This window comes from Eupeodes corollae, chromosome 1 (assembly GCF_945859685.1).
Source record: "Eupeodes corollae chromosome 1, idEupCoro1.1, whole genome shotgun sequence".
Taxonomy (NCBI): Eukaryota; Metazoa; Arthropoda; class Insecta; order Diptera; family Syrphidae; genus Eupeodes; species Eupeodes corollae.
Genome location: NC_079147.1, coordinates 21,601,721 through 21,620,856, shown reverse-complemented (window position 1 = coordinate 21,620,856; position 19,136 = coordinate 21,601,721). Strand labels below are relative to the sequence as shown.

Below are 19,136 nucleotides of genomic sequence, written 5' to 3'. Positions count from 1 at the left end.
TTTGCGAAAGATTGAGATAGATAATAGAGAGAGAGATCACCTTGGAAAGATCAAGAGAGAGAACATGGCCGCCCCGAACACCTCATATCTTTATGAGGCCGCCATCCACACGATCAAAAGGATGCGGTCCTTCACCGCATCCGAGGACTTTAAAGCAATAGAGGCCGAGGAAGTGGAAGTCCGGCTGCAAACCTTGATGCAGGCATGGGCGCAGGTAAAGGATTGTGAAGCAAAGCTGGCTGCCACAGGCGATTTGCTCACAAACGCCGAGGTGGAAAGAAACATGGTGGCAGCGGAACAGAGCTACTTCCCGGCATATGCTGCCCTGGAGAAACGTGAGAAAGAACTGGCCCCGCGGCCAGATACGAGAGAGACACCTGCCATCGCCGTACAGGTGAATTTGCCGTTTGCTGAGCACGACGTCAAAAACACCTGGGGTACTTTCGATGGCTCGTTCACGAAGTGGCAGAGCTTCAAAGATAGATTCACGGCGGCTGTACATGCCAACGAGAAGATAGCGCCGGCGTATAAGTTCGCCTACTTGAAGTCGTCGTTGTCCGGTAGAGCCGCTCGTACACTGGGTGAGTGGCAGCAGACGGACCAGAATTACGGCAGGGCATGGGCTCGGCTGAATCAGGTCTACAATACGCTACGTGCCGAGAACTCCTTCGCTCGTTTTTCAGGCTTCCAGTTTTAAGAGGAGCTCCGAAGGCCAGCGACCTGGTAAGGATGTCGAATATCACGTATGAGACCATGCGTCAGCTGGCAAGCCAAGGTATTCCGACGGATCAATGGGACATGATTGTGGTGCACACGCTCCACGAGAAACCAGATGGAGAGACAGCATGCAAATGGGAGGAAGCAAGAACCTCCGAAATGCCCACAACGAGAGAGATTTGCGACTTCCTGGAGAAACGTGCCACGGCACTGGAAAGTGCTAGGATAACCTGAGGAGAGATGCGCCGTCCACATCAGCGCAAGCGTTGCAGATGGTCGGACGAGGTGAAAGAGCTGTGCCAGCGGCCAATCCGCGGGCGCAAAACAGGGACAGAGCCACACCAGCAAGGGCATGCCCAGCATGCAAGTCTACTAGCCATCCAATATGGGGATGCCCACAATTCCAGACTTGGACCTTGAAGGCGAAACAAGAGATGGTAAGAGATAGAGGCCTTTGCAGCAATTGCCTTAAAGTAGGGCACCAGCCAAAAGAGTGCTTCCAGGGTCCGTGCATCAGGTGCCCTGGAAAACAGATGCACAACAGTGTGATGTGCCCAATGAGAGAGCTGAGAAAAGGTGACAAGGCCGTACTGTTTGTAGCAGAGAAAGAGCAACGCAAGCCAGCGAAGCAAAACGGAAAGAAGGAGGATTGACTAAGCCAACCACCAACAAAGAGCAGACGTTTGAAAGACGGAAAGATGGATAGAGAGTCGATAGATGAGATAGAGAGCGAGAGATCATGGACAGACTTTAAAAGAAATACAAATTTTAAAAATAAAGAAAATATAGACGAAAGTCGAAAAAAGTATTTAAAATGTTTTAACTTTTTTGGAAAAGGTAGAAGAGAAAGATGGGCCTTGATGCCTACGGCACAGGTCCGAATAGAGATAGATGGTAAGCGTTATGGGCCGGTTCGGGCTCTTCTAGATACTGGGGCACAACCGAATATGGTAAGCTGTCAATTACAGAAACGATTAGGGTCATTGAAACAACCAATGATGTCAAGGTTACTGGGGATAGAAGGACAGCCGTTCGAATTAAGACAGAAAACCACGTTGAGACTAAGTCCGTGGTTCGATTCCAGTGACTCCATTGAACAGGAGTTCTGGATATTACCGGCTCATGAAGGAAGACCTGGCTCTTTTTGAGTCTCATTACAATCCGCAAGCCTTGGCGAATGCAGGTACGAGATGGCACTTTATCACGCCAGGTGCTTCACATCAAGGTGGCTTATGGGAAGCCGCCGTCAAATCCGCCAAACACCACTTGATCGGCCTGGTGGGATCTCAGTCGCTTTGGCATCATCAGCTGCACACCTTGGCAGTGCGTATCGAAGCATGTCTTAACTCTCGTCCGTTGGTTCCCCTACATGACGATCCTGAGGACAAACTGGCCCTCACTCCTGGAGACTTCCTGATCGGAGCACCACTGATAGCAGTACCAGAGCCCCGCATCGATGATATACCAATCAACCGACTGAAACAGTACCAGTGACTGCGCAAAGTCCAACAAGACTTTTGGGACAGATGGAGCGAGGAGTATTTGTGCACCTTGCAAACCCGCAACAAATGGGAGAAACGAGAGCCAAATCTTCGAGTGGACGACATAGTTCTTGTGCGAAACGAGAATCTACCCCCTACCCATTGGCGACTCGGGCGAGTTACAGCGGTTCACTTGGGCAATGATGGATTGGCCCGCAACGCAACCCTTCGGCTGCCACCGGCGAGTGTCGCCGCCCCGTCCAGAAACTTTGTCGATTAATCGACTAACAAACTCCCTAATTATCATAACTATTTCTTCCAATACTAATTAAGGTACATGTGTGTCCTTTTGTATGAGCATAACCTACCTCAACACGGCCAGCTGGACCACTTCCCATAAAATTTCGAACGCAAGGTTCGACCGGGCAGGATGTTCGGTCAATCCCCATTGACCTCGAGATTTGGTGGTCACCGTCCGCGCTGATGCAGCAGAAAGTACTTGGTACCTCACTACACCCACCACCACCCTCAGCCGGGCAGCATCATATCACACATTCCATACTGCCTCGCTATATGATCAGTGATATCAAAATGTGTCGAATTAAATGTGCCATTGATTTGTGCTTCATTTCTGTGCCAGCCAAAGCAGATACCTACCCACAGCGCAGGCACATACCTAAGTATACATAGAGCTTTAGGTGGTGTCATCACCCACCGTATAGCAGATACACAGCGCATACCATGGGTATGCAATAGTATAGCGGACACATAGCGCAGACCATGGGTATGCATTAGCATGGCGGATACCTACAACGTGCTATGGCTATGGATATTGGTTGTGTATCGTTGGGTATCCAAGGCATGGGCCTGGTACCAGATTCTGGACTCGCTTAACCTGTGGGCGTTTTGGTGACGCTTCATTCTTGGACAACAGACTGGTGGTGGCTTGGTGACTGACTTGATCGGTCTCTGGAGAGTTCTCTTCGAGTCTTCAACGCGATCAGTCGTCGGCTGCGCGAATAAATAACACTTGGTGGTTCCGTAAAATTAAAAAACAAGAAACCCTTTTTTCAAGTAAATGTGGACTTATAAATAAATCAATAAACAAAATATAGAACTAAGAAAAATTTGTGTTTGATCTCTCCCCTTACCGTTCGGAAGATTAATTCCCCAACAATGTCATTATATTCTCATTATGAATGGTCTGGCCAGACATAGACAACTAAGAGAACATGAAGTCGTCGGTATAATTGTAGATGGTATGTGCCTGCAGCCCGAAGATGCCACTTTGCTTTTGAGTGGAACCGCTACCATCGACCAATTAAAGATTGCAGTTGGGATGCATCGAGACCGCATAATGGGTCATATTAAAGAAAATGCTGTAAGACGTTCCCGATCCCAGGCGGGGCCTTCAAGCAATGTTGTTAAGGCCAGTCCACCAAAGAAGACTTCAGATGTCGAGCAGCCTCGCTGTTTTAATTGCAGTAAACTGGGCCATTACCAATCCAAATGTCCGTATGAAACACGGGCTCCAGGCTCATGCTTCAAATGTTGGAAGATGGGTCACGACCACCGGCACTGCCCGAACCCTCCGAAGAAATTGTTATACCGCAGTCTGGTTGCTGCTGTTGATGATGACGATGCTGCTAAGGAAGAGATTACTGCTGCTAGTGATATGGATTTCCTTGGTGCTGTAAATTATGTAAGTGTTGCTTTTAATTTTGATTCTTCCCGGCGCGTTGCAAATTTACGAGTTTTTTCTCTTTGTTTGATACCGGTAGTCCGGTTAGTTTTGTTCGACAGTCAATAATCGATAGAAGTGTTCTTAATGGGAAACATAAAACACCGTACCAAGGTTTGGGAAACAAGAAACTTTCATCATTCGGCCGTACCAATTGCCATATAAAATTCAAGAATATATGTCTTCAACATAAGTTAATAATCCTCCCTAATGAGGAAATGAATATGCCACTTATTTTAGGAAGAGACTTTTTAAATAAATGTAATATTGTCTTATGTTTAAGAAATAGAAAAGTTAAAAATAAAACTATTGATATGGACGAATTCGAATTTATAAATAGTGACTCGTATTTTTGTATTGCCAAAGAAGACAAGATTTCGTCAGCTATTCTCAATCATACAAATAATATTAAGAAAATTGAAGATTCGTGTGTATCAAATAGACGGAAGAGCGAGTTGTTTGACAGAGCTCAATTTTGCGATGAAAATTTTATTGATTTGGTTTCTAATGACGTGTGCACGATTCAATTACGCGAGCAAGATGAGGGAGAGGTGCATTTAGACATAAATAAGTCATTAAGAGAAGATAGTATACAAATAATTAAGCACATTATTTATGAACAATACTTGTGTCCCGTTGATTTAGAGGTAAAACCGCATAATTCAGAAATGCATATTCGACTCTCAAATCAGGTGCCTTTCCATACAACGCCTAGACGCCTTTAGTATTTTGAGAAAGAAGAGGTACAGAAAATATTAGATAATTTGTTGAAACAAAAAGTTATTAGGCCAAGTCAGTCTCCGTATAGTTTTTTGATGACCACTGTTCATGAAGATGCTTTCAACGTATTGAAAAATAGATTGATAAATCGTCCGGTTTTGGCAATATATGATGCATTAAAAGAGACGGAGTTACACTGTGAGGCCAGTTCTTTGGGTTTCGGGGCTGCCCTAATGCAGCGACAGAGTGATGGAAGCTTTCACCCGGTATCATATTTTTCGAAGATGGCGTCTCCAGCCGAACAACGCTATCACAGTTTTGAGTTGGAATCTTTAGCCATAGTGTATGCTCTTAGGCGCTATAGGGTTTATTTAGAAGGAATAAAGTTTAAAATTGTGACAGACTGTAATTCACTCAAGTTGACTTTGGAACGTGAACGGATTAATACTAGGATTGCTAGATGGGCCCTTGAATTGCAGTCATATGACTACACCTTGCAGCATCGCCACGGTGTTTCAATGGGACATGTAGATGCCTTAAGCCGATTACACTCCAAATTGGAGGAATGTCCAAGTTCAAAACCCGAGCATACAAATGTACAGAATCTTGGAGCCGTTGTTGAATCCCAATCTTTTAATGCTGATGCGGTTCAGAGTGTTTTATGTCGCACTATACACGTAACCGATGATAACGATGAGTGCTTCCGAATTCAACTTACACAGAGTCGAGACGAACGCATTGTCAAGATTCGTGACAAGTTAGAGGAAGGGCCGGTTCCAGGTTTCGAGATGAAAGATGGTCTTGTATTTAGGGTCGATGAAAATGGTAGAAATTTACTATTCGTGGCCAGAGAAATGGAAGAAAACGTGATAAGATTGATCCATGAGAAGTTAGGACATTTGGCGGTAGACAAGACTTTAGAGGGTCTTCGTAAGTATTACTGGTTCCCTGGAATGAGAGAGAGGGTCTGTAACTTTATTCGAAATTGTATTCGTTGCATCATGTATGCAGCTCCTGTTAGGGCATCCGAGCGAACGCTGTACAGTATAAAGAAGAAACCTGAGCCGTTTGATACTCTACATTTAGACCATTTCGGACCACTACCATCCGTTTATTCAAAGAGAAAACACATATTGTTAGTGACGGATGCTTTCACAAAATTTAATGAGTTATATGCTGTAAATTCCACCAGTTCTAAGGAGGTGCTTGTTTGTCTCGAGAAATATTTTTCGTACTACAGTCGTCCAAGACGCATCATAACTGATCAGGGAACCTGTTTCACGAGTTTAGTTTTTGCTAGTTTCTTAAAAAATCATAACGTTGAACATGTGAAAGTAGCTGTTGGATCCCCACAGGCAAACGGCCAGGTAGAACGCGTAAATAGGACACTTACGGCGATGTTGGGGAAGCTTTGCGAGCCAATTGATCATGCTGATTGGGTTCAGATGCTTCCTCAGGTAGAGTTCGGTTTAAACAATTCAAAACATAGTTCTACGAAATATTCTCCAAGTGAATTGTTGTTTGGTATGATGCAGAGGGGTAAAATTGTTGACGAACTTTTCGAATATTTGGATGCAAAGTTAAATTTAACAGAGGGACGAGATTTAGTGGCTACACGTGTCAGTGCTCAAGAGGCGATTGTCCCAGGCATATAATGAAAATTATTTGGCTAAGCGGAATTCGCCCGCAAAGGTTTATGCAGTGGGTGATTTTGTAGTAGTTCGAAACATCGATGTCACGCCAGGAGTAAATAAAAAACTAATTCCGAAGTATCGCGGTCCATACATAATTCATAAAGTATTAGGAAATGTTCGGTACGTAATTCGTGATGTGGAGAACTGTCAAACAACGCAGCGTCCGTATAATAATGTTATAGAGGCCGCTCGTTTGCGAAGATGGATTGAGAAAAAGAGTGATAATGTTATTGAGAATGGCTGTACGAGCAACACCATGTAGATTTAGTTTAGTATGAATAAGGAACATATCGAGGTCGATTTGTTTTGTAGGTCGGCCGAGGTTGTAAGGTGTAAATAATGTAAATGGACCTTAAGAACTATTTAATAGAGCGACCGCCATCTGCTGGTCACAATGTAAATAGATTTTAAGAACTATTAAGTAGACCGACCGCCTTCTGCTGGTCAGAACTAGAAACTTGTATGCCAAAAAGACAAATAAAATATGGCGAACACTCACTTCCGATTAGTAGAGAAAAAGAACAAGTCGTGTTTCCATTAAATTAAAGTTTATACTATATTTAATTCTAAAATTAACGGCATCGTAAGCCAATTATTTGATCATATATTATGAACATAATTTCAAAATAAATCAATAATTAATACTTGAAAACAAATCAAAATACACCACATATCACATATACCAGCCATAGCGACCAACTTACGCCGCCGTCGCGCCGTACGAATAAACGCGCGATATCGGCAATGGATTTTGCGAATTCCATTTACACATACATGAATTAATAGATGATTGATTGCACAAGATTAAGATATGGTCGGAAGAAAAAATGCCCGATGAATGGAACCTCAGTATTGTTTGCCCGATCCTGAAAAAAGGAGACCCTCTAAACTGCACCAACTATAGAGGAATAAGTCTACTTAACATCGCCTATACAATCTTCTCTGCCGTAATATGTGAACGTCGAAAGCCCATCGTCAACAAACTGATAGGTCCTTATCAGTGTGGTTTTAGACCAGGAAAGTCCACAGTTGATCAAATATTCACATTACGGCAGATCCCGGAAGAAACTCAAGAACACCAAATCGACACCCACCATCTTTTCATCGATTTAAAGGCCGCATATGACAGCATCTACAGGGACGAGCTGTATAGAGCCATGTCTAGTTTTGGCATCCCTGCCAAACTCATCCGTTTGTGCAGGATGACCATGGAGAATTCACGCTGCTCCATAAAGGTTGGAAACAACTTAACAGAACCTTTTGATGTCAAAAAAGGCTTTAGACAAGGTGATGCGCTGTCATGCGATTTTTTTAACATCGTGCTTGAAAGAATAGTGCAGAGCTCACACGTCAACACTAGAGGCACTATCTTTCAAAAGTCTGTCCAATTACTGGCATATGCTGATGACATTGACATAATCGGAAGAACTCAGCGTGATGTCAATGGGGCGTTTGTGAGTATTGAGGCAGAAGCGGCAAAAATGGATTTAACGGTTAATGAGGGCAAAACAAAGTACATGCTGTCGTCTAGAAAGGACATACAACACCGACGTTTTGGTCAAAACGTCACAATCGACAGGCGTAACTTTGAGGTAGTCAAGGACTTTGTCTACCTAGGCTCCGCTGTAAACGCAGAAAACAACACCAGCGCTGAGATCAAACGCAGAATAACTCTTGCTAACCGCTGTTTCTTTGGACTAAGAAAGCAATTGAGTGGTAAAGTCCTCTCTCGAGGGACCAAAGTGTTGCTATATAAGACCCTTATCATCCCCGTCCTGCTATACGGTGCAGAAGCATGGACCATGACAAAAGCGGATGAAAGCACCTTGGGTCGCTTCGAGAGAAAAGTTCTTCGTGTGATCTACGGTCCCGTATGCATCGAAGGGGAGTGGAGGAGAAGATGGAACGACGAACTGTACGGGCTGTACAGCGACGTAGACTTAGCCAGAAGAGTAAAAGTCCAACGACTAAGATGGCTGGGTCACGTAGAGCGCATAGAAACCAATGCTCCGGCCCGGAAAGTCTTCGAATCAGCACCCACAGGACAGCGCAGTAGAGGAAGACCGCGGATCAGGTGGCGCGCACAAGTGGAAGGTGACCTCACCCAACTTGGAGCGCGAAACTGGAGACATCTAGCTAGGGACCGAGCTAGATGGAAAAGTTTGTTGGGTGAGGCCCTAGTTCACACAGGACTGTAGCGCCACCTTAAGTAAGTAAGATTGCACAAACTATTAATTTAATTAAAACTAAAACGAATTAATTTAATTTTTAATTAAAACAATACAACAAACAATAATCACCGACGCGCACACAAATCACCCAAGATGGATGCACATTTACTTTACTATACTTATACTACAAATTACAAATCCAAAACAACCCGATGCAGCATGAATGAAATCAACAACAACAATTCTCATGAATAAAAGGAATAAAAAAAACTACCTACAAATTTCTCCTATTTGTTTTTGCATTCTCTGTAGTTGACTTTGTCTTTTGTGTTTGTTTAAATGTCAAAATATATTTACTAATAGTCTGTCTCTTTTCATGTACGAATGAGATAACAAGGAAAGTGGTGAATGACAATATCGAAAGTGAGCCATGCCGATAATGCAGTCCGATAATGCAGTTCGCTATCAAACAATGATGCCAAGTTGCTGTAATTTAATCGTTTACACTGGATATTTGATTGAGCAGAATTCACATCATCATTCTATCGTGGGGGGAGAATGTGCGAATGTAAATAATTCGCGCAAATGCAAGCACAACTTTAAAATATTTGAACATTCATTTCGTTTTTAAATTCATTTAGTTCATTTTTAATAATAATAAATACGATCCACAAATCGTTAAATAAGATAAAAATGTCATTTGAATGTCAAGATTATATAACGAAATTAATGGATTGTATATATTTTGTATTGTACACTAGGTCATATGATAAAATTAAAGATGATTCTAATTACAAGTTTGAACAAGACAACGTCTTTTCTTTGGAATATTTTCAACCAGCATAGTTTATAAAACTTTGCTAAAGTCTCTAGTCGAGAACAGTGATCAACGCGATTCACAACACGCGTCCCTACATTTTAAATGTTTCGGAACACTTCCGAATTCAAAGCAAAATGTCAAATTACAACCAAAACCATCTTCGCGTTCATTGCAAATATTTCAACCAAAAATTAACCCTGTCTGTGCTGGAGCTAGCAACTCCATTCCTAAAAACTTAAACTAAATTGTAAAACTTAAAACCTAAGTTCCTAGGATATTTAAACTAAATTATTTCATATTAAATAAAACTTATATCTAAAATTAAAAACGTTGTGGCCTCTTTCACGTTGGACGGATCCAAAGATTACCATCGAGGATTACAGGACCAGGTAACAACCTGTACGAAATTAAAACAAAACTTTAAGAAACTTTCAGTAGTAAATTCCTTTATACGAAATTATTCCCCATTGATGGTATACGAATAAATAAAAAATTTGGAAACAAAGACGTTATAGTTGCTTTTATAAAATATCTAATAATAAACAAGAATTGTAAATTAGATAAGCACAAGAAAGTAAAATCGCAAGGGATGCACCAGATATTTCAGGATTAATTTTTTGCTTTAATTTTTCTTGTTGTGGACGTAGTAAAGACACACATGGCGTCGTCATCATCCTCCATCTTGTCTGTATGATTATGGGCATTGAAAGCTCGGGGTTGCTACTGACTGCTGATGCGATCAAACAAAAATTGTTGCAGGATGTGAAACCCATTTCTACGGACGGCTCTACGGCCTTCTTTACGAAAAAACAGAAGCGTACGAGATGTTTTCAGTGCAACAATTAAATTACTGGCAACTCCTTTCAGTTGTTGTAACCCATCTATATCCTACATTATTTGTTACAATTGTCATTTCAATAAAACTTCCGCTCTCTTGCTTTTCAACTTTCAACGAACCAAGTCGTGTTTTATTTCTTGTGCTCCGCATTCTATATTCCAATTTTATATTTCTATCAAAGAACGCCCTTAACTTCATCCATAAACATAAACATGTCTAATGCAGCAATATAGCTTTTGATACCATAGTTTGCACTCTTCACATTGCAAATGTCGCCATTTTAGTTTTGTTTATCCTAAATTTAAATTTCATTATAAAACTGGCGTGGAATCGGCTAATGTGATGTGTGATTATCACATTTGTGATCAACAAATGTGATCACATTAAATTTTCTTTCTGGGTAATGTGATCATCAAAAATTATTTGAAATTTGGCATCACTTTAGAAGAATAGCTTGACGTTTGTCATTTGACTTTCTCCTTCTTACCAATTTTTACCGCGAAGTTTATTTTCCAGTGATTTTTCAAACTAATTTATTGAGTTGGTTGAAAATAAAGTGTTAAAAATGTAAGTAATTGCTTAAATTATGTATTGAAAATGTTATAAAATGAAACACAATATATTTGTATTTTTCTATAGGTCACAAGTGCTAGCGAACAAATCGCAAATAGATTTGCTAACAAGCTTTATGGAAGCGCACCCGGATCTGGCTAAATCCTTTTCCCAAAAAGGAAGCAACTCCCGGAATGCCCATAGAATTTTGTGGGAAAAACTAAAGCAGCAACTAAACGCAAATGGACCACCGTCAAAAAGTTGTGCGGAGTGGAAAAGAGTATGATTTGTTTATATGCTTTTAGTTTTATTTTTAATATTTCTTCCCTATACAAATAATATTAGTTTTGGACAGTCCGGAAATACAACGCCAAACATAAATTAATTAAAAACAAAAAATCAATAACAAAAACTGGGGGAGGACCGTTTACTGAACATACAGCTCAAATATATTCAATTTGCTTCGAAGGTTAAGATTTATCAAACGAACTTTTCTGCGGTAATTATTCTCACTTTCATCATTTTCATTTCTTAAAAATAATTGCACAGGGACAAACACGTTCATTTTTTACGAAAATAGAAGAAACAATAAGAAATCGATTTATATCGTGTCAATTATACCTAGATGTGACAACAAAATAGCTGTCACAAGAAAAAGTCACAAATATGTGACTATCACATGTGATTATCACCTTACGCAGACGGAATTTTTATTTTATGACTATCAACTATCACAAATCACATTAGCCGATCCCACCCCTGAACTTTTAAGAATAAGTCGAGGAGTGCAAACATCGGTAATTTTGTAAAAAATAATAAAATAGAATTAAGATCTCATTTTTGTCAACTACATATCAAAAGACGAAACATGTCTATCTAATATATTAAATAAGAAGAAATCTGTTCTGTGTATCAAAATAAAAGAAAGAAACTTAGAACTTGAAATTATAAAAGACGGATCTATACTTGTAACGGGAAAACATACCATAAATGATCTAATTGTAAATGGAACATATTTAATTAACACTTTCACTGATGGGATATTATATGAGAATCGCACTTCAATTATACAAAATTATTTAAAAACTTATAATGTAGACAACTTTGTTATGAAAGATTATATTGATTCTTATAATGATGATTTAAAATTCGATAACATTAACTTGATAGAATCTCTTCAAGAAGAAGCAGTCAAAAATCCAATAATGACATCATTTGTACTCGTGACTGTAATTATATTTTCGGCAATATGTATAATGTTTTATTTAAAAATAGGGTCATCAAATCAATTACGCTTAAAAAAAAAAGACGAAATCAGATTCAGCAACCTGCTAAGGAGAGTCAAATAATTAACAGAAGAAGCGGGACGCTCTTCTTAAACAAAGGGGGGAGTTGGTACGCACCCATTCTAGCGAAAGGGCACGATCGTCTCGATCATTAAATGTCATATTGTTGTTCTTACCCAAAATAATACAAATTTAATTTGCGTACATATTTACATATATTTGAATATTGGCATGAAATCACTTTTTAATTATATACAAATAAAGATTTGTATAATTAATTTATGTATATTTATATAATTTTCGAAATAAATTTTAAAGTCATTATGGTGAAATAATTTTTTTAATAAGAAGATGATGAAAAGGATGACAAGGGGAGGGCGAAACAATGATGGTATGAAGAAGCGTAGTTAAGGGTCTGTCCTAGCGAGGGAGACAACCATGGCAGGGTGGGTTGAGGCGACTTTCTCCCAATTTAGATTCAAGAACTAATGGCAGAGCTAGACAAAGAGGCATTTTTCCGGCAACCTGAACCGATGACAAATTAGTCGGTTACATACCAAGTAAGGATAGAAAAGTCAGAAAAATGATCGTTTAAACCAAAACAAACAAAATTAAGCGGCCAGTTCAAAAGATTTGAACTTTGCCTATCAATACGGAGAACAAGGAGTACAAACTATGTTTTCAGCCAGGACAGCAACGAATGGCAACACTGGCCATTCATGCCAAAGTGAAGAATCATTGCTATCAGCTTAGAGCAGGAAAATAATATTGTATATTAGTTACTCAGTCTCGATCGGCATATGGCCGATATATTTTTCCCTAAATTAAAAATTCATGTGGTTCTATTTATATGCTACGAGTCTCATACAAATAGCACTCAAGTCATATGAGATTTTTTTAAGTTCTGAGGCTTGTTTCTTCTCGATTAAGATATCAAAATAAATAATGAATAAATTAGACAAACTTCTAATAGCAAACAAATTAAAATTATGTGAATTATAAGTTCAGGAAAGTGTAATTATTTGTTTTTTTAACTACTCAGGTGTTTTCATTTATCAATTAGTTAACCAATTTGAAATCATTTCCTTTTCTTACATTAATCTTTTTATAAATTTAGTGAAATATAAAATATAAATAAACTTAAAACTATGTCTCTAAAATTATTCTAATTATCTATGTATCTTCTTCAGAGTTTGCCTTTTTAAAGGAAGTTTCAATAAAATTAATCGACGTCACTGTGATAACTTAGATCTATTACTCACGAACAATGAAAAAAGGTTGATGTGTTAAATCGTGATACTATATGATGAAATTCTTGTATGTCGTTTCTTCCTTCGTATTCTTCGTATGCAATGTGAATTCGACATCTTTACGAGTTTGTTTCTTTGTTTGATTACCTTAAAGCTGTTAAAAATAAACATATTTATATAAATTGAATGATAATATGAATTATTAATTTGTTAACCTTACCATAGGTGAAATAACTCGTCATATTGATATTTTTGTGTTGTTTTCGTTTATTTGTTTGTTAAGTATTGTAACTAAAAACAACGCAGATGATATCTGCAATGAAAGAAAAGAAAGACTGTTGTTATCCATCATTAAAACTACATTAAAGATAGAGGAATATTTCAGATTACAACCCGGCTGAGGCTTAAAACTGGATTTTGTGTTCGAAACATTGGTGTAGACTTAAATTCAGGAAATATCTAAACAAAATACTCGACTAGATCGCACGAACTTGCTCCTTTACGCAAAGAGTCTCTTTTAGTAGAACTCAGCCTCAACAACCCCTCATATCACTACGAAATAGAGCTACCCCCAAAACTCGTCTGGAAAGATAGTTCAATAGAAATTCCCCCCCATCAAAATCTAATAACTAACGTCAAAAATGGTTCGACCAAGAATGCTTCACCGCAACAAAGCTATCATTTGATCTGCTTAGAAAATTAAGGAACACCATCGGTCATAAAAATACCCTAAGAGGAAAATATATCACCGCAAATAAAAATTATAAAGAACAATGCAATAGCTATAGAACTCTCCTGTACAAGAGATACCAAAGGTTTTTGGGCCAAAATAAAGTAAACTAAACTAAAAGGTTTAGACTTCGTTTGTGGGATACACTTAACGGCAGGAAAACTGGCAGAACACTTCAAACTATTGCTGAATCCATGCTACACAACACCCTAGTCAAGAAAACATTAAAAATATACATAAAGGTGGGCCATATCTTCCTCGATATAATGCAGTTGTGTAAATTGCTCCACCTTTGGTTTGATTCGGTTTGGTAGATAGAAAAGATTCTACTCTTCATAGCACCAAGAGGAAAGTTAACGATTTCCGCAAGTGAGCTATTAAGGGCCGATCCCTGCCTGGCTAGCTCGTCAGCCCGTTCATTTCGTACGATACCACTATGGCCCGGAACCCAGATAAGGGTAACACCGAGGTTAATATTTAGGCTCGCAAGCTCATCGCGACATTGCTGGACCAATTTGGATTCGTGACCTCGCCTAACCACTTTCGGGATAAAAACTACTTTGACCTGTCTCCACGACATGGGTACAAGTTTGAAAAGGAGACATCCTTTGAAAATTTGTTCCAGCCATGGAGCTGCCACATCATGCAACCTTTGAAGCATAACTGGCAGTATGCCATCCATGCCTGGGGATTTGTATGGAGAAAAAGTATTGATGGCCCACAAACTATTTTCTCTGGTTATAACGGAATTAACTTGCTCCACATGAGTTACGTTTAGCTCTGTGGTTTCAAGCGGTTCGGGGTTATCACTCTCGCAACCCGGAAAGTGCGTCTTCATCTGTAGCTCAAGAGAATCGGGTGGAGAGGCTGTCCAGGTTCCATCAGGCTTTTTTAGAAATAAAGGATTATAATGTTCCTTCGATAAAACTTTGCTGAGCCTTGCGGAGTCCTTTGTGTCTTCGATTGATTGACAGTATTCTCTCCAGCCTTGTCTTTTGGCTGATGACAGGGCTTGCTTGTAAATTTTAAGAGTCTTTATACGGTTGGTAAAACTTATATTTGTGGCAGATATTGAAAATTGTCCTGGTCATTTTCCTAAGACTGGACAGTTCTTCATTCCACTAAGAAGGAAAGGGTTTTACGGCTATATTTAACTGGGCAAGAGACTCAAAGGTTTTCACCTTTGTTTCAAGGTCTACTATCGATTCTGTGAGATTCGGTAAGTTGCTTAGTTTGGAATTAGCAATTTGACTGAATTTCTTCCAGTCAGTTCTTTTGGGATTTCTATAAGGCGGAGGGTTTCTCGACTCGAAATTCATTTCAAAAAGAATCCACTTGTGATCCGAAAACGAATTCAAAGGGAAAACTCTCCAATTCTCCACTAATAAATTACGGTTGTTAACTAAAGTTACATCAAGCACATCCTCCCATCCATTATAATTTTCCGAGCTCGGAAAGACGAAATTGGAAGTATTGCCTCTGTTACAAATGGTCATATTATGTTCAATAATAAAATCAAAAAGTGACTCACCTCGTTCGTTGATCTCAGAACTTCACCAAAGGGTATGCCGAGCATTTGCGTCGCCTCCGATCAGAAGGTTTGCCTTTTCGATTTAAGCTTCGGTTATTATTTTGCATTCTGGGTAGAGTAAAAAGAGGCCAACATCAAACTCTGTGTATTCTTATCTTCAAATCTGACAACTGTCAGATCGGAGTGCTGAAATTTAAACATAAAAACTTTTAAATGTAAGAGAATAGTTGACAAAATAAGAAAAGAATTTAAATGTAAGAGAATAGTTGACAAAGAAGAAGCTTTTAAAAACTGAATAGAGCTACATATGAGTTTACAAACAAAAAACGAGGTGATTGAAGTACGAATTATGAAAACGACCTAGATGTTGAGTTGACAAAAAACTAAATAGGCAACAGATTAAGACCACATAGCGTTTCATGTTCGCTTACTCTTCAGGTACAATGGTGAACAATGAAAGTTAAAATTTCAATTCAGTAGTCAAAAAGCAAAGATTTCCTTCTGTCCATCCAAAAAGTGTGACGTTTCATTTGTGTTGAAGAAAATTCAACAACAAAGGGAAAGCATCTAAAATCACCATCTATCAGACTCTCATCATCCCGGTTCTCATTTATGGCGCTGAGGCCTGGACCCTGTCAAAGAAAGATGAGGATGATTCGAGAGAAAAATTCTTCGGGTGATTTTTGATCTCGTACGCATAGATAGAGAATGGAGGAAAAGATATAACGACGAACTGTACGGGCTGTACAGCGACACTAACCTAGTTAGCGTCATGTAAAGCGAATTGACATCAACGCTCCAGCCCGGAAGCTCTTCGAATGCAATCCCGAGGGACGGCGCAGTAGATGAAGACCGCGACTCAGGTGGGTGAGGACCTCAACAAACTTGGCGTGCGAAACTGGAGACAGCTAGCTAGGGACCAAGTTAGCTGGAGACGCATGTTGGTTGAGGCCCAGGTCAGCCCCGAGCTGTAGCACCACTTTAAGCAAGTATACGGCTTAGAGCCTCCTCGCAATGGATCTATATAACCCCCCATCTACAATTCAACAAAACTCGTAGTGTTGAACACAGCTTATGTCCATCAAAGAAGCCTGCTCTTTGCTCAAAGAAAAGTAATATGTGCTGATATACACATCTCCCCAATTCGTCAAGCTGCCATACAAATTTATTATACTCTGTCCTAACAAACTCAATAACAGCCACAAACTATCGATCATCTCTTGTAGAGATGGCAGAATTGTTCAACATCCAACTTATTTGGTTTGCGGCTCATAGCCATTCCAGGAAACTGCAGAGCTAACCAACTAAAAAAAAATTAAATAATTTTTACTTTATTAGACAACAAATCCAACATCGATATACCCTTAGCTAGACTTCCATACAAACTCCATTTTATGTGTCTTTAGAGGAAACTGCCTGATACTATTTCGCTTTCTAAGGGCGATTTCAATATTCACAATTCTTCGTGGCTTCGCCATTCGGGCCAGACAAGGCCCGAAGGAATGTGTGCTGAGATTTTTGCTGAGTTTAACCATCTTCCTCAGCTTGTCAATGAGCCTACTCTACTCGTATATCAAACGTTCACGGCCGAGCAGAAAATACACTTGACTTGTTTCTCACTTCTGATCCTGATAAGTACACAATCAGTGTATTGACGCCTCTAGGCACATCGGACCCCAGTGTCATATCTGCTAATTTCTCGTGTCAAACAAATCCAGTTAAAGAAAGAGCTCCAAATAAAACCGTTTGGCAGTACGAGAAAGCCAACTTTGACGGTCTCAATAGTTTATTCAGGATCTTTAACTGGTCGCTATGCTTCTTCGGTAGCGACGTAGACTCCAGTGCAGATATGATCTCTGGGAATGGAAACCTTTATCCCGAATAGGGTAAGTATTTAACCCAAGGTTAAATCATGGTTCGATTCGAGCTGCAAAGAGGTTATCAAGGAGAAAGCGGTGAGCTTCGGGTGTTTTAAAGCCAACCTAACTGAGGAAAACCGGAAAAAGTTTAAGCAAGCCAGGAAGGCCTGCAACGCCTATATTCGAAGGACCAAATTTTTACATGACCAAAAATTACAGCGAAAAATACTGCAATGTCCCAAAGGCTGTAAGTTTTTTTGTCATTTGTAAAAAACATGAGGAATTCTTCCTCATCCTACGCTTGTTGTCAATGACACTCCTTTAGTTAGCTCTATTGATAAATCCAACTTAGTTGCAGGGCAGTTCGCCGAAAATTCCACCTTACGAGATAGTGTCATGACTCCCTCAGTTCTTGCACGCGTAAATGATTCTATGGGACCAATCTTTTTTCGTACTCGAACTGTGCGAACTGTGGCTAGAGTTCTCAAAGATCTCTGCCAGATGGTATCCCCGCTATTATTCTGAAGAGGTGTTCTTCCACGCTAGCAAAACCACTGCATAAGCTTTTCCATCTATCCTATTCTTAGGAGCTCGTTCCGAGTAGTTAGAAAACTGATGGCACTAACGTCTCTTCTTTCTTAAGTCATGGAAACGCTGATTAATTATCAGCTTAAGAAATATCTCGACGATTCTTAATGATCGGCAATAAGGCTTTCGTAGCAATAGGTCCACTGGTGATCTCATGGTTCATCTCACCGATCAGTGGAACAAATCTTTACATCGTTTTGGAGAAAGTAAAATTATTGCACTTGATATTTCAAAGGCATTTGATAAAGTCTGGCATCTTGCTCTCTTATCGAAAATGCGTGCTTTCGGTATCGACGAATCTCTTCTTCGTTGGATTAGAAATTTTCTTTCGAACCGTTCAATAAAAGTTGTTTTGGACGGATTCAAGTCTGAAACTCATAAAATAAATGCTGGTGTGCCCCAGGGCTCCGTTTTGTCTCCGACCTTCTTCCTCATTTTTATAAATGATCTCTTGTCTGCTACTTCTAATCCAATACATTGTTTCGCTGACGATAGCACTCTCAGCTTTTCATATTCGTTTCCAGACTCACAACTCTCATCTCCGGATGTGGAACTGCAACGTCAAAATATGATTAGTTCAATAAATTCTTACCTACACAGTATTGTACCATGGGGAATAAGAAATCGTGTGGAATTTAATGCTTCTAAAACGCAATGCTGTCTTGCATCGTTAAAGCTAGATAAACCCTCTTTGCCACTATCTATATGTTGCACTTGCATCAACGAAACGGAAAATCTCAACATCCTCGGAATGTGCATCAACGAAACGAAAAATCTCAACATTCTCGGAATGTGTATCAGCATAACCTTTTGTGGAGCGATCACATACGCGATCTTGCCAAAAATGCAGCAAAATATATAGGCGCTCAGCTCTGCGAGTGATCGAGTGAATCGATGCAAAAAGCTATTCGAAGGGGCAATGTCTGGAGAGTATGGCGGCTGCGATAAAATGACCGAATTCAATGATTTTAATAAGTTCTTCACCACTTTCGCGGTATGAGAAGTTGCAGTCATATTGTAGGATGGTTATTCACTAAGGTAAACAACTAGTAGTACCCGTGGCATGATGGTTAGTGCGCTGGACTGTCATGCCAAAGGTATTGGTTTCGATTCCTGCCAATGTCATCTTTTCACGGGTACTGCCTCTTGCGAGGAATT

At 39.7% G+C, this 19,136-nt stretch overlaps 2 protein-coding genes and 1 long non-coding RNA gene across 3 annotated transcripts; all 3 read left to right on the top strand.

The window, feature by feature from the left end:
• The first annotated feature begins 64 nt into the window (after window positions 1-64).
• Window positions 65-697, top strand: LOC129951192 (uncharacterized). The gene has a single exon (XM_056063263.1). It carries the CDS (start codon window positions 65-67, stop codon window positions 695-697), a length of 633 nt encoding a protein of 210 aa, XP_055919238.1.
• Window positions 698-1,102: 405 nt separating this feature from the next.
• On the top strand, window positions 1,103-2,478 carry LOC129951106 (uncharacterized). The gene is made up of 3 exons (XM_056063152.1): window positions 1,103-1,154; window positions 1,802-2,201; window positions 2,244-2,478. Exons 1-3 carry the CDS (start codon window positions 1,103-1,105, stop codon window positions 2,476-2,478), a joined length of 687 nt encoding a protein of 228 aa, XP_055919127.1.
• A 7,730-nt stretch (window positions 2,479-10,208) lies between these two features.
• LOC129941729 (uncharacterized) lies at window positions 10,209-11,705 on the top strand. The gene is made up of 3 exons (XR_008780924.1): window positions 10,209-10,749; window positions 10,822-11,014; window positions 11,080-11,705. It is a non-coding gene; the product is annotated as an uncharacterized LOC129941729 (long non-coding RNA).
• The last annotated feature ends 7,431 nt before the right edge of the window (window positions 11,706-19,136 follow it).